Raw genomic sequence first — 16,256 nt, 5'->3', positions numbered from 1 at the left:
CTGCAGCTGGCAGCTGCTGCTCTCCTGGCGCCAGGAGCCATTTCTGATTCCTTTCCCCCTGCAAATTACTTAATGGGTCTTAACAAGGAAAATGCTCCAGCTGTTATTTCTATTTGCAGTTCTCTTGGGGGAAGGAGAGAGGACAGGCCCTGGTATTCCCAGGCAGGGGTGTTCACACAGGAATAGGGTTTGAGGCTGCTTCCTGGCCCAGCAGATAGGCCCAGGGAGTAACACGCAGCCTGGCCCTTGCTGGTGGGGGAGGGCCTCTTCCTGACTCTGCCACTGACTTGCTGGGTGTCCCTGGACAAGTCACTTTGCCTGGATTTGCCCCAGTTGGTTAGCCCACAAATTTTTCAGGATAAGGTTTGCCTCTTATTGAGCCCAATACCTAGTGTATGGGGAGACTGGTTTGGCCTTAGCCTTTAGGATGAGACTCTGCTCATAATAATGAGCAAGAGGAATAAGGATGGAGGGGCAGGGGGCCTGGGTGCTGCTGACACAGAGATGCACAGGAGAGGCATGAATTTCTCTAGCCAGGCTCAACACACCTGACAGGTTATCTGCCCTAAAACACATGTGCTTGCTGTCCTGACCATAGTGGGGAAGGACCATGCTCACAGGAACAACTGGGAAAGCCCAGCCCCTTCTATTGGGTCTCAATTTCACTCTGGTCATTTTTCCCCCTCTCTTACCCACTATTTTCTGCCATGCCATTCTGCCCTTCTCATGGCAGGAGCCTCCTCGCAGAGCCCTGGGTCTGGAGGAGGCAGAGAGACTAGTCTCTGTATGTGCCCTGAGATTTAGTCCAAAAGCCAGTGCTGGGACACAGAATTAAACCCCAGGAGGAGAGGGAAATGCTACACACAGCTTCAGATATGTGCATGTACCCAGAGAAAGACAAGTAAGACCTGTGGCTCTCAGAGGTCTTTGGAGAACCCCAGGAGCTCTCAGCACCTCCTTTCCAGCCCCAGCCAGCAATGCTCGTGCCACCGCTGAGCTGCCCGCATGCCCAAAGGGAGTGCTGAAATCGGGGTTTGCAGCTCAGGCTCCTCTGAGAAATGGTTTCTCCCTCTCTCAAAGAAAACAAGACAACTTGCCACAGACACTGGAGCAGGAAACAGACCCTTTCCCAGTCCCTCTGTGCACAGACGGCATTTGTACGACTCCCCTGAGAACTGCATCCCTTCACAATGTGACCCCGGCCCCTCCGATCTGCAGAGCAGCCAGGTAAAAATAAAACCTCTCCAGCAGCCAGCTGTTCCTCCAGCTTTCCTGGCCCATGACAACCCTTCAAGTGTATAAAGAAGAGCATGGGCACTGAGTTTTTAATGCAATGTGTATTTAACTTGTGGTACTCGTGGCCACAGGAGGTGGTGGAGGCAGAGAGCAGAGCCAGGTTCAGCAAGGGACTGGATAAACGGACGGGTGATAGATCTGTTAATGCCTATTGAACAGGATGGTAGGTGAGATTTCCTCTGGCATTTCTAAATATAGAATAGGATGGACTACATGGGGGTTGGACTAGATGACTTGCAGAGGTCTCTTCCAGCCCTCCCCAACAATTTCTATGATGCCAGGGAGGACATTGAATCAGAAATGGATCACTAGAGATATCCAATTCAGTGCTCTCCCTCTATAGCATCCCCTTCTGCCACTGTCAGGGGCTGCCTACTGCACTAGATGGACCACGGGTCTGACCCAGGATGGCGCTGCTTATGCTCCTTGGAGGAGGAACAACCCCCGGTAGAGGTGCTGCTCGAAACCGAGGAGTTGCAAGCAGCCAAAGGCAGCATCCTCATATCCCAGGGGACCAAACCCCTTGTTCCTGTAAAACCACAAGCCTCCTCCTTGTGACCCAAAGGGAAACTCCTCTTATTGAAGCAGCAGTAAGGTTTTTATCCTTCCAGCAGATGCCAGGACAGTGGGAAGCAATGCAAAGCATGCAATGGCACAGGCTGGGTTGCATTATAGCATGGTCCATCAGTCATTAAAAAGTACCTTGTCTCTCAATAAAGTACAGGGCCCCAGACATGGGGTCCTTGGATCCCTGCTGCTGACTCGTTCCCACCAAAGTCCCATTGAATGGGGCAGCATGCATCTGCTGCATGGCTGCGAGGAAGAGGCTTAGAGCAGAGCTAACGGGATCAAGGGCTGGCTACAGTCTAGGCTGAGGTGCAAAGCAGGACACCTTGGCCCGTTCTTCAGGAAACCTCACGGGTTTGGGGAGAGGATGTGTTTACAGAGGAGCAGGTGCATGGTGTTCCCTGAGCTGTGGAGATGGGGTTGGGGACAGGTTATTATACCTGCCTGGGAAATAGAGCACTAGGTTCAGTGGAGGACAGGGGCAGGAGCTATTTCTTCCTAGGGAGACGTCCTCATCCAGACCTAGCCGGAGGTCCTTGCTTTGGTCATCTGGCCAGTGCATAATGGTTCACCCAGGCAGCTCCCAAGGTGCCTATGGGAATCCTCATGGCAACTCCCACCTCACTGAGTCCCAGTGAGAGAGGCACCAATTTGAATCTGACTCCAGTGCCCAGAGCGGCACCAATACACCAAGGGGTTGCAGCCCCAGCCGATCCGACCAGCGACCCTGAACAGAGCGTGTGGCAAGAACAGACGCCTGAGGCTGACAAAGGGCCTGGGTGCAAGAGGGCACGTGCATGCAGCAAATTATTTGCAAGTGCACACTGATCGCCTCCACGTGGGTACAACTTCTGCGCCCATGCGTGTGCCCCTTTCCTTGCCTGCAACAATCCTGGTAACTTTGCACAGGGCTGCAGTGCCCTCTAGTGACCCTGACCGTGCATGGGCCAGGGATCCCAAAAGTACTTGTGAGCAGAGGTACACAAGCCCCCACCCCTGCCCACCCCATGCCCCTAACACACTCACCTCCAGCACAGGCTTGGCATTGTTATGCACAGACAGGATGTGGGTGACCCCGTTCCTGGCCAAATTTTCCTTGTCCTCAGAATCTGCAGATAGAAAATTCTCATAAGTGCCCATCCTCTCTTTTAAAATCAGCCTCACGCAGCTCTAAGAGGTAGCACTTTCTCAGCTGCATTGAAAATACACAGCAGTCTTCTGGCTACCTTCTGACATAGCACCCATTTACTATCTGATCCGTCTCCGGAGCACGATAATGAAATCAATAATCCAATAGGTCTTTCCTGGTGCTAATGGCTCTGATGTTACTAGAAACAAGAAATCATTGGGAAATGGAAAGGGTTGGGTTTTTTCTCCTCCTCCTAAAAATGCCATGTTCCTGGCATTTAGAGAAGAAATGTTTGAGTTTTCCTCAAGAATAATTTGGACAAAAATGAAATCTGACAGGCCCTGATTGCTCTCAGGGTGGATCGTGAGGATTTCCATGTGGGGTACATCTCTGCCCAGAAAGGTCCCCACAGCCAGCAATCCAGTACCAGCAGCCTTGATGCCAGCTCCCTCTGTGAGCCTGAGCAAGCTGCTCAGATGCTCTGTGCCTCAGTTTCCCCCCTTGTGACGATGGGGGTCCATCGTATGAGCAGCCCATCTGCCTCGGGGCAGTGGTAACTCACGGCAGAGCCTCTGCTGCGTCACTGTGAAGCTTTTAGTTGGGCTGGAAAGCAAAGAGTAAGGGTCCGAAACTGAACCCTTGCACGGGACGCCCCAAAGCCGAGCCCTGGCACTGGAAGGATGTGAGGATTAGCGCATTAATGTCCACCGGGGGCATGGAGAATCAAAAGACCTGCAACCAGCTGCACCTTGGTGCTCGTTCAGGACCTCACAGCACCACGAGAGGCAGCTTCTTCCCTCTCCGAAAGGATAGGCTTGACCTGACCTTTAAAGAGAGTCTCTTTTTGCACCAGGATTCCTGGCCGTGTGGAAATCAGATCCTTTGAATAACAAAGCCAACTTTTCCCATTGGCGTTGGTGCTAGCAAGCTAAAGACACAGCCGTTAGCCTGTAACCTCTCTGCCCGCTGGATCTCCCGTGCTCCCTGGTAATATAGTGTCTGGGGCACCCCTCACCATTATCATAACCCTGCTAGGCTGGGTGGTGCTGTGATCCTGATTTCCCCAAGGTTACACAAGGGGTCGGTTGCATGGTCCCCAAGTTTCCAGCTGGTCCCTTTCTGCTGCCCTAGCCCTGCACAGCATCTGCAGCACTCACTACACTGCTCCAGGCCAGTGGGGAAGGAGAGGGCAGGCGTGCCACAATTCAAGCCCCACAGCCTCCCCAGGTGCTACTCTGATCCCCTTGCCCTGGCCAATCTGCTGCTCTGCTTTCTGCTCCCTCCCCAGTCTGCTGCAAGCCATTCCAGGAGGCTGCCTGTGCCACTTATGACATGTGCCGCAGGGTAGCTAGCCCAGCTCCAGGCAACGGGACCAGGAGCAGTATTGAGTAGGTATACTGCAGCTGCATGCAGAAGCCCTGGTTGGAGGCAGAATCATATCGTGCAAGAAGCCTAACCCGGAGAGTCACAGTCTAAGACAAGAAACTGAGGCCAGGGGTTAGGAGCAGCATCAGAGAGATGCAAGAGTTGTTCTAGAGGGAGACTCGCGGGTCTTGTCTCTTGGCAGTGAAGCAATTTAACAGGCTGATTTCACAGAGGCTTCGCAGCTAAGGTGGGTCTGAAGGAAGCCTATGGAGGAGCAAAAGGCACCGAGTGACCTTATAAATGAGTCCTTAAAGTGTTATAGCCCAGTCTTGGAAAAACATACCGAAGAAAGCTTCCCTTGAGCCAGCCTGCTCTGGAATATGTCCCTCATTTATATCACCAGTTTAGCTCTCTGGTGCAGAAGAGTACGGGGGTAATAACATGCAAATATAAGCACCGAGCCTCCCGCCTGGCTGCTAGAAGCCAGACTGCATATGCAGCACGCATGCAAGGAGCTGGGAGCCTGCAGACAGGGTTTGCTTAGGTCAGGACCCTCGACCCCAGAAGCAAACGTCATGCCGCTGAGGATCAGAGGCCGAGCGCGACGTCATGGCAGGCTCCCCTGGGCTGGGATTTCAGGGCCAAATGCAGATGAGAAAAAACCCGGGTCCCTAGCCTGGAGGTGCTGAGACCTCAACTCACAGTGAGGTCAATGGCTGTTTGAGCAAGTTCACATCCTCTGGGAGGTACTTTGCACCTGCCAGGATCAGGCTTTTGCCCTCTCTCCACTGCTGGCAGCAGGAACTGTGCTGCGCTTGACATCCTGGACAACACCGGTGATAGGAATGTGCCCGGGAACCAGCAAGCAGTTGGCAAAAGACACTTACCCCGGATGTTCCCAAGGTAGAGACCTTTAACCACCTGGGAGACAAAGAAAGAGACACTTCAGAAGCTGTCGCCCCAGAAGGAGTCCTGCAGCTCGGGCAGGGAGAACCGCAGCCCTGCAACGAACCGGGGCCATGGGAAGAGCTGCGGGGACCTGCTCGGAGGGTATCAGGTGCCAACGATAGGGCATCAGGTGCAGCAGATGACAGGGCTCTGCTTACATTGAGGACAGGCCGTGATGCAGCAAGAACACATGTGATATAAAGCACGACAGTCTTGTTACCATTACCGTGGAGTCCAGGGGTGTGCTGGGGGCTGTACAACACAAAAGTTTCTCTACCCTGAACCTGCGGCCGCAGCAGAGTAGGAGAGGCTGCAATACTTTGCCCACAGCTTGCACCACCCCCTGTGCACCTTTTATAATGTTTTCAATGGAAAGCTGGGTAATAAAGGGATACCGAGCCTGCACATAATAGCAAGGGTTGACACTAAATGGTCTGCTAGCTAGTCCCAAAAGTACGGGAGCCACCGAGGGAGCAGACCCTGTGGATCTGGGACTCACTGGGCCTGAGGAGGAGGGCAAAACCAGAGCTGATTCTGCCTTGAGCAGGGGGCTGGACTCATGAGGCCCCTTCGAGCCGGAGTATCCTATGACCCCCTCTTCTTCCATCCTCTCCTTTCTCAGCTCAGTCTGCCTGTTCTCTTATGCCATGCTCTGCAGGCCAAAGTATGCACTTAACACTTTTTTTTTTAAGTAAAATTTTTCATGTTTCAAGCCAAATCATCCAAATCAATTCCGAACCCATGAGTCATTCAAGAACCATATGTGGCCCTGCTACCAGCAAACATCCTTCACCCCCACCTGGGGCTTCAAATGTTCCCAAACCCTTTGGCAGGCATCCTATGTGCAGGCCCAAGCCCAGAGGCTTGAGGTTCGGATGCCCCCGAGTTTTGCTTGCCCTCAGCCGTAAGGTCACAGAAGCAAGCTAGGGAGGAGTCTCCCATTTCCATAAAGTGGGTGTAAAGCCAAGATCTTCCCACGAGCAATGAACGTAGGAGAGCTCATCACTATATATTACCTCCACAGGCACTACCCCATGCCAGAAGGCGATCATCCCCTGCCCCTGGGGAAACCACTGTGAGGATGATGGTATTTCCCAAAGGATGCACTTAACACCTATGACATAACATATGCATGAATGGCATAATGTGCAATTGGTCCCCTGCACACACCCCATGAGACCACTCACAAGCTTAAAGCTATGTACATGCTGTAAGTGTTCATGGGATCAGGACCTCTGGCTGCAAGCACCCTGGGTCGAATATGAAGCAAAAGCACAGAAAAAACGCAGGGGATTCACTAACCCACAGACAAAGGGTGCTGGGCTGGAGGCACTGCTGATTGCACAGTGCGTTCCTCAGCCTTCATGCAGAGGGTGCAACCCAGGGGCTCAGTCTCTCCCCCATCAAGCAGTGCCCCGCTGACGAAATGGCTTTACAGTGAAGGTCGGACGTGGAACTGAGATCCTCATCTCGCTTCACATAGCTGACCCATGGGAATACCTCTCAGGATGGAAACAGATGGTGGGGTTTATCCTGGGTCTGATGGCCCCAGGCTTTAAACTGCATCTGAACAGGCAGGGGATAATGGTTTACACACACAGCTTGAACTCAATTTAGCCGAGATCGTCCCAAAGAGACATGTCATCTTGGATGCTTCACAGGTCCAAAGGGGGACAATGGGATAGAAACCCAGATATCTGTTTTGAGCCTTACTCTTTGGAAGGCAGTGTAGATTTGTGCCTTACAGACAAATTAAATCCGAGATGCATAAGCTTATCCTCATACCTAAGCGTATTATCTCAGTCATTAGCAACCCCGAGACCGACAACAGACACAAAAGGCCTCCACCACCGCATTGCCCATGCCGTGGGCACTCCGGTCCCCTAAGACCCTGCATGTTACCCATCCTGCCACGATGCCATAAGAAGAGGCACCAAGGCTTATCTGACCGGCAGGAGACACCAGCAGGGAATGTGACCCAGGTGCCAAACTAGTTGCCCAACATGTTGGCAAAGCCCAGGGCGCGTTGAGTTGCCTGGTAACAAAAACACAAACAGCTTCCACTGTGAACTTTTAATAGAGGAGGTTTGACTGTGAATGATGAGCAAGGGCTGTGCCCGGAGACACCGGGGACTTTGTTTTGCATTTCTATGGCAACCTCCTCTTCCAAACAGTTGGAGAGGTTGGCTCAGAGGATGGAGGAGCTGGAAATAGATGGCAGAGGCGCGGACTGTTTCTGCTCAGGACACGTCCGCCAGCATTTCTGAGCAAACAGGTCTCGTCCCCAGTCCTCTGCTGCTGGTCACCAGGAGGGGAGGGGTAGCCATGAATATTTATAGAGTGCAATAATCTTTGGGGGCACACTGCAAAGGTGAGAAGAAGGCTGCTGGGGGTAATTTCTTCATTCCCAGGTGGCTCTGACCTCACAGGGCCAACTCCTAGCATTGGCTAAGCTGGGAAGATGAAAACAGGATCAAAGCATCACTGTTCGCCGGTGATTCCCAGCCTCTTGGAGGCCATGGCAGCCTGGCACAACTCTGAAACCCCATGTGCTTAGGGACATGGAGGGACCGCAAAGTCCTTTCTGCCCCCATCTCACTCCAGATGTGCTCAGATGGAAAGGGTCTAGCCCACAACTCCAGCCCCATGCCCCCTAGATCGGGCAAAGCAAGATCAGACAGCCAGTGAGCCATCTATAGTGGCATATCTGATAATGATGATGATGATGATGATGATGATGACGGTTGGGCAGGACAGCAGGAGTAGGGAGTCCAGAGGCATCTATCCATGGTGGAAGAGAAGGTGAAAGCAGCTGATTTCTGCCATAAGAGGTGAGGGATTCCTTCTGCACAGAGCAGGTAGAAAAGCCCCTTCCTAAAGCATCCTTTTCACGCAATGCAGGATGCCACAAGGATCATAGTTTCATAGTTTGTAGGGTCGGCAGGGACCTGAGCAGATCATCTAGTCCGACCCCCTGCCATGGCAGGAAAGAGTACTGGGGTCAAATGACCCCAGACCAGAATGGCTCTGTGCCTCCAAGGCACATCTGAGAGAGGCCAACCTGAAAGGCATTGCTCTGTGGCATCTGACTGAGCCCACCATAAGATGAAGAGGGGGCAGGTAGCACTGCACCCCAGCAACTGAACCCAAAGCTGCGGCAAGTGGAAGCCCCCCTCCAGCAGGAGAGCTGGGGCAGGAGGAACGTCTGCGAGGGCTGGAGAAGCTGAGGGAGCAGCCTGGAAGCTTGGAGAGGATGCACGTCCGTGCCTTTCCCTGGGATTACAAAGCAGTGAACGTCCCCAGGGCCCTGCTTCGTGGCTGCGCCACCATGCATCACCCCGGATGCAGGAAAAACACCCTCTGTGCTGCCCAGCTGTGCACAGCGCTCTGCCGTGCACCTCCCCAGGCTCTCCGAGCCCCCGACCATCTGCTGCATGGCTCACGGTGTTTCTCCGGGGCTCTCGCAGCGGCTGTGAGTAATGTCTGACAAAGCTCACGGCTGCGTTGGGAGAACTCTGCTGCCAAGCACGACGTGCGCGTGTGTGTACAAAGCCGCCGTGTTCCTCATGGAGGCCCTGTGCCTCCCTCCCTCAGCTCATTAGGCTCAGCGCCAGCCTAGACAAGGCCATCAATCAGCAGGCCAGGAGCATGCCAGTCTATTAAGGCAATGAAGAAGGCAACAGTCCCATCAGGGTGTGCGTGGAGCAGGCCATCTCATCTCCCTCCAACTCCTTCATGTTTCCTCTCTGGCACCTTATGCTTTGTCTTTGAAGTGCTGCTGCAGGATGCTGGAACGCAACCATGAGGATGCCTGGCTGCACCTCCAGGGCTGTGAATTCAAGCCTGACTTCAGACTCCTGCCAGAGGCTATGACCAAGCTGGGAGAGGGCACCTGCTCATCAAGCCAGAGAGGCAAAGACAAGAGGCTGGGATGCTGACCACATCACTCTTGTGTGTGCCATTGGCTGCAGAAACCAGCATGCCTTTGCCAAGCTAGTGAGACAGGCTGGGTCTGGACAGACTGGTGCACTTCTAACCAGGGTTGTCCAAAGCCCCTGGCTGGGATTGGCGGAGCTGCATTGTCTCGTGGAAAGTGGGGGACCTAGTTTCAAAGGATGCAGGTGTCTTCTGATCTCTGGAGCATCCCACAAGCTAGCAGAAGGGGCTGGGGGGCAGCAGAGGAAATCTCTAAATACAGACCCGGGGTAGTGCCGAAAGCACTGTGATCCCACCCAGAGCTGGGAGTGTCTGTGGGGACTGGGGTGAGACCATGCTCCTCCTCAGGAGACTCAGGGAGGATTTTTTCTGTCTAAAATACCTCATCCGCCACAGGGCTTCACTCTTCCAGCCTCTGCGATGCTCTTCATTCAGCCAGCAAATGGGCAAATGTGTGCGACTAAGCAATGGGCTTCACCAGTGCTCAGCCCAGAAGCATAACCCTCCGGGAAAACCCCAGCATTCACGGGAGGTTGCCGTGCTCCCACATCCCATGCCTTTAGCACCAATTTTGCTGCAATGAGGGCACTGTATGAGCCTCTCAGCTGTCTGTTGAAAACAGTGAGTCTCTACCCCTCACTACGGCAGAGAAAGGCTTGGGTAGCAAGTGCACATCCGAGGCTCAGAACCCAGAAGGCAAACCAAGCCCTGCTCTTATTCCTACTAACATTATAACGAGTGATGACGATGACAACCTCCTGTTTTAAGTCCTCTGCCTGGCTTCGGAGGCCCACGCTCCCCGTCCCTTAACACTGACTTGGCAGCTGGCTCCCCAGTTCCCTGTCTCAGTTTAGAAGCAAATCCACTCAGCCACTGGCAGCCAGCTCCTCCTCAGACACCTCCCATGCCCTGCAAGTTATAGATGTGACTGCCCTTTCCATTTCCGCCAGACCTGGCCTAGGCTTTCCTGGGCAGCAGGAACAGGTGCAAAGAGCTCTGAGCGCTTATTGGCAAGCCCAGCTGAGAGCGGCTCGAGGGAGGGCTTCGGTACAGAAATGGGGTTTTCCAAGGGGCAAGGAGGTGGGGTTTGTAAAGTCCTCAGAAGTGCAATACAGCGGCTCCATGGAGCAACATTGCAAGATTTTGGCTGTTTTGCTTGGATTTTTCATGCTTTGCCTGGCCAATTTTCAGTGAGTCCTAGTAGCAGATGCGATGAGATGCACGCGCACCACTGGCATCCACTGAATGGATTCAGAACTGTGCAACAACATGTCAGAGACCCCATACTGCTAAACACTGACAGATTCTCCAAGAGCTCATCTGGCGGTGGCATGATCTACCCACACTGCCAAAGTGCTGTCCCTATGACAGGTAATGCAATCACACACGCTGGCCATCACATTCCCTAAGGGGACGTGGGTTTGTTACTGTCCTAACCTATACGGCAAGCTTCCTGGCACCCCTATCGTAAGACATCTAGTGCACACACTGGCAGTGCCACCTTACCCTGTTTGTCAGCAGAGTTAACGTGTGCATCACACCAACCTTGGTAACCTTACCTAGAAAGCAACCTGCCAAACTCTGCACACTGGCTCCCCCACCTATAAATGTTTAAAGGCTGTCGATCTGCTTAAATAATTTAAAAATCTATTCTTGCTGCTGCTACAAATGACTTCTAACCATCCCCAATCACTTACTTGCAAGCTGAGGTGCTAAAATGGGAGGGTTAGGAAACCGCATGCCACTGGCATGTCCATGAACTTATTTTCTGTCCTCCACAGAAGCAGTGATCTCGTCCTGGGGCTGCTGCGGCACGAGTCATCCTGCCAGTTCAGCTGTCCTCTCCTGGGGCTGTGGGCACGACTATCTGTGTTATACCCCATGGCTTACCCACTGCTGCAGAATCCAGTACCCGAGATGGGAAACGTTGCCATGTCTGGATCTTTGCCCTGCCACGGGCTTGTTTTCACTGCCCACCCCCTGATCTGCCGCCTGTCCTCTCTTCTCACACAAGACAGTATTTCACTTAGGGTTACAGAAGTTGTTCTAAGAATAGCTATGTCCAAATCAAAGTGCCTCAGAGTACAACTATTATGTATAGCAAACTGAGTCAGTAATGTATAAGGGCACTACTTATGCTAGAACAGAAAAATTGCACTAGAGAGAGAGGAAGGGTAAGCTACTAGTATCGAATCCCACTTTGAACTTGAAGGAGCTAACGTCACAAGAACTAGCAATGAAACATGCCCCTCAAAATAGGTGTACAAGGTGTAGAAGTGAAGGTCCTTTAAGTTTTCACAGATTTCATAGACATTTGGGCTGGAAGGGACCACGGAGGATCACTGAGTCCAGCCCCCCGCCCCAGGGGCAGGGAGTCAGCAGGGATCATAGGATCCCAGCAATATAAGCATCCAAATGTGTTTTGAAGTTGTTCAAAGTGGGTGCTTGAACCGCCTCAGATGGCAGTCTGGTCCAAACCTTGGGGGCCCGGACAGTGAAGAAGTTCCTTCTTATGTCCAGCCTGAAACGGTCACAGTGGAGTTTGTGACCGTTCAATCTTGTCATCCCTTGGGGGGCTGATGACTAAGCATGATGACTGTTGGGAGTTTCTGACTTTGAGTACTGAAGCGGCTCTTTCTGATAGCCTTGAACATAACCAGTTTGGAAATCTGAATGACGCTGAATAAACTGTATTGCAGCATCAGGGACCTACGGATAACACACTGATCTGAGAACAAAATGAGCATGGTCAGGCCAGTACTGGGCTAGCCATGGCAGCAAGTTCTCTAAAAGCAAACCAGGCCTGAAAAGCTGCGACATTCAGCTCCGAGCTGTGTCCAAGTTTCCAAATGCCAGGTTTGGATTTGGGACAAGATATCGAGCCCAGTTCTGCATGTGGGCCCTGGCAGGACTTTTTTTCAATAGAAATGGGGCCAGTCACAGCGGTGTGTTAAGACTGTCTTTGCAGAAGATTATAACCAAGAGGATGGCAGTCACATTTTCCTCATGTTTTCAGGGGACAGGACTAGAAGTAAAGGGTCCAAATATAATGCAGTGGGGAGATTTAGATCAGCTATCAATGAAGGTGGTTATACTTTAGGACGGGTTCCCTGGAAGTCGTGGGATCTCCATTCATGGGAGCTTTAAAGCACAGATTCAATGCATTTTTTGGGGGTGTTTTAGAGAGGGAATGATCCTGTCTGGGACCCCTTCTACCCCTATTTTTCTAGGACTCTACATTCATCATAAAACAGCCTGCTATACAGGGAAGCCAGGCATCCTATTTGTGCAACCCTCATCTTGCTCCACGACACAGTAATGCAATGCAGTGCCCGTACTGATCCAGTGTCCAGTGACAGCCAGAGCCCATCTTGATCTCTGTTTTGAATCCAGAAGCTAATTTTAAATTGGATGACTCATGCCTCTCTGTTTTTTAAGGACACAAACAGTAACTGATCCTCCCACCGCCTGCCCTCAAGTGCAAACACATCACTGAAATCTTGCTTCGCCCCTTAATGATTTTCAGCCCCCGTTAGATCCAAAAGAAATGAACAGAGCAGTTAAATATATGGGAGGAAATATGTTCTCCCAAAAATACAACCCTGACCTGGAATTCAGGAAGGGACTAGAAGAGCGAGTGCTGCCCCTGTAAGAGGCTAATGGTGTGGGCTTCTCTCATTCTCCAGGTGGAGATGTCTCCACACAATGCAACCCATGTTTAAAGCCAACAATCACTGCTCACTTTTTGCTTTGCTTTTCCCAGGGGGAACCACCTGCAGCCTCTCACATGCAAGAATCACAATGAGAAGAGCAGGAAAAGGCTTCCCAGCTCACAGCTGAGAGATCCCCTCCCGCCTCCTTCTTCCCCCGCAAGCCTGCAAGATTCACAAGCTGGACAGCAGCAAACCATTTTTAACAAGGGTTTTTTTGCCTAAATTGTAACAGCAAGAGTAGGGCTGGGCAGGTACCTTGCTCATTCCACTCCCCATGACAGCTCGATGCAGGTTCTCGCTCAGTCACCTGCAGAGAAAAAGCAAAACAGGCCCGTGAGATCCACCGGCTGCCAAGGTGCATACAGCTACAGAGGAGAGTTTGCAGACACCCAGGAAACTCAGCTCACTTACCAGTGGCAGCAGCTCTGCCCAGGGCTCAGCCTCTCCGTGGGACAAGAGAACGGGGAGGACTGCAGCTGCGGCAGGGCAGAGGATGAAATACGGTTCTCAGGACGTGCTGTGGCTCAGGTTTCTCTTCCGGATTCCCTGTCTCTCTGGGGCTCCTGCCCACACAGCCCAGCTTTCTCAGCTAAGTCGCTCATCTCACTGTCACTCCCCAGTGCCACCTGGCTTCCTTCATCCCTGGAGCTCACAGGAAGGTGATCAAAAGCCCCAAGGCAGCACAGTCAGACAGTAACAGGACACCTTCCCCAGTGCGGCAGGGTAGCATCTCTGCTGCAGCCTGGCTCTTTCCCCTGCCAAATATTGGAATCTTCCCTTCCCCCTTTCAGGATCTGCTCCAGGTATTTGCCTTCGCTGCTCTCCCCAGTAGCAGAAGCCTCCATCAGAGTCAAGTTTCCCATTGATTATTTTCCTTCTGGGTCCAAATTCCTTACCATTCTGTTAAAATCAGCAATATTATTCCTGACAGCGCTGGGCTGAAAGCAGGATTAGGGCAAAATTCTCTGGTTGGCACTCATGGAAATGCAGAATCACTTCATTAAATCACATGGCATTTTGATTCACACTTACAGGCATGAGATTGGAATCCGGCACACGTACTGTAATAGAGCATCTTCATTTGGACCCACACTGAAACGACAAGTAATGGACCATGTATTTGCATAAGAGAAGGCTTACGGCATCTGTTCCTCCCTCCCCGCAGAGTGGATGAGACAAACTCTTCTCTGAAGCAGCACAAGATTGGATTTCCACCACCCCCACTCCTGAAATCTAAGTTTATAAAATGGATATGGGTAATTGCCTGCAAAGGATGGTCAAGACAGCTGATTGCTTGCGTTGCTTTTCCTCTGTGAGCACTGTTAAAGTCCTGATATTAAATATTCACCTTACAGCCTGGGATGGAGCACTCGAGTTAGGAAAATCTCTTGTGAGGAGGGTAGTAAGGCACTGGAACAGGTTACCCAGAGAGGTAGTGGATTCTCCATCCTTGGAGGTTTTGCAGACCCAACTAGACAGAGCCTTGGCTGGGATGATGTAGTTGGGGCTGGTCCTGCTTTGAGCAGGGGATTGGACTAGATGTGACCTCCTGAGGTTCCTTCCAACCCTATGATTCTGTGTCTAAATCTGCTTCTGAGTGGACCAAATTATCAAGAAGCAGTCAAAGCAGTGTGGGGGGAGGGAAAGGGAAGGACACCCAGCTCTAGCTTCCCATATTTTACTGGGAGAAATGATCCAACACTTTAAGCATACATAATACATTCCCTACATTTAGCGAACTGGCACTGCAATGCACAAAGGACAGCCCCCGGTAAACTCCTCACCAACCTTCCTTTCCAAGGCAGCAGAACAGTCAGCTTTACTGCTAATGCAGTTGAACCAACTGCATTGCAGCCATCTCTAACACACTGCCCCCAAAGCACCACATTTTAGGTAAGGGAAGATTTTTCAAGACCACAAATGTTTGAACCACTCCCATGAAGTCAGTAGCACTGCCTGTGGCAGCCTTCCTCCAACCACTATGCATGTTGAACAGGCCCTGTATTGAACAAGCTTTGACCATGGCTTAGGCAGATACTCTCTAGTCCCTTTCCACGCTCACATTTCATTTAATGCCTAAGTATCTCCACAGCCCTCCTCCCCCTTCCATTCATGCCATTCACATGCAAACAGGGAAGGAAGGGAAGTATTATCTTCACTTCTGCATGCAAGGAAAAAGGCTGAAATTAAAACAATCATTTTTATAGAAGTGGCCCCTGAATGTAGATGCCCAATTTTAAACACCGAGGACAAGGCTTTCCTGAAGCACAGCAAAACTTATACCAAAAGGCTGCTTTTGAGCCTTCTGGACTAAGCAATTTGCTCACAGAAATGCAGACCATGTATGAGATGCTTCACGTGGCACATGCCAGTGTCATCAGTGAAGGACCTAATTGTATAGCATAATGTTAGAGAGACATGAATTATCTACCTTGGGTTTCCTATAGCACGAAGTCCCCATACTGTGAAAGCATTTTCAGCTGCACAAAGGACGTACTTTGTCTTTACATCTCCTAAATGTGAGGCCCCAAATGCAGTTCCTCTGTCTCTTAGTAGTATGGGAATTGGATCTAGGAAAAAGTTCTGCACTTTTCTCTAATACAAGGCAGTGCTATGCATGTGTTTCCACAGGAGCAGTGCTGCTGCCATTCCTCAGAGGAATGGGGTCTAGTGCTAGGAAATGTTCCCCTCCCCTACCAGAGCATGAAAGCAATGAAGGGGAACTGAGTTAGAGTGAGTTGTCAACCCCACCCTTTAAATCCGTCACCTAATCCAAACCAGATTGGTTCTTGCAACTATGTTGAGAAGAATGAGACTGTCCCAAAGAGAAAGGCACACGGGTCATGGAAAGTGATCTGCTTCTCTGCATACTGCAGGCAGCAGCACTAATTTCTGATTGGATGTGAAGAAAAAAAAAAAACACTTTCCCAGACATTTCAGTATCCCTCTGTTATGACCTTGGCACAGAAAGTGCTAATGAAAGCTTGGAAGTCCTGCTACCAGACAGAAGTACATGAGCAGAGCACTGCACTACTGCAGGAACATATAAAAAACCCGCAACTCTCAGCACAAATGAATGCAAGATCACATGCTGAAGTTTTTTAAACTGCATCTTTAATCTTGCTCTCCAAGAAATTAGATCCCCTCTATTAACTGGAAAGATGAGCACTTTGTTCCCTTTTGCCAACTCTAATGCTGATCCATACATCAAGTCATGACAACATGGTAGTGTTTAGAAAGGACTTTGTCCCTTAGCAAATTACAGCCAACAATGAAAGCACTTAAGATCAATATGAAAAACG

General features: G+C 51.2%; 1 protein-coding gene across 2 annotated transcripts in view; it reads right to left on the bottom strand.

Moving 5' to 3' along the window:
* LOC149857061 (dual specificity protein phosphatase 22-A-like) overlaps window positions 1-13,565 on the bottom strand; it is a 40,420-nt gene extending 26,855 nt beyond the window's left edge. The window contains exons 1-4 of one of the 2 annotated variants that reach the window (XM_090062167.1): window positions 13,366-13,565; window positions 13,210-13,261; window positions 5,245-5,278; window positions 2,890-2,972 (exon numbers count right to left, since the gene is read on the bottom strand). In XM_090062167.1, the coding sequence (XP_089918293.1) occupies window positions 2,890-2,972; window positions 5,245-5,278; window positions 13,210-13,230 (138 nt within the window). In that variant the 5' untranslated portion in view covers window positions 13,231-13,261; window positions 13,366-13,565. The remainder of the gene's footprint in view (window positions 1-2,889; window positions 2,973-5,244; window positions 5,279-13,209; window positions 13,262-13,365) is intronic. The other variant, XM_090062168.1, reaches the window with a different exon arrangement.
* Window positions 13,566-16,256: the final 2,691 nt, after the last annotated feature.

Source organism: Crocodylus siamensis, chromosome 9 (genome assembly GCF_052110815.1).
Source record: "Crocodylus siamensis isolate JL-2025a chromosome 9, ASM5211081v1, whole genome shotgun sequence".
NCBI classification, from domain to species: domain Eukaryota; kingdom Metazoa; phylum Chordata; order Crocodylia; family Crocodylidae; genus Crocodylus; species Crocodylus siamensis.
This window is presented reverse-complemented; position numbering and strand designations above follow the sequence as displayed.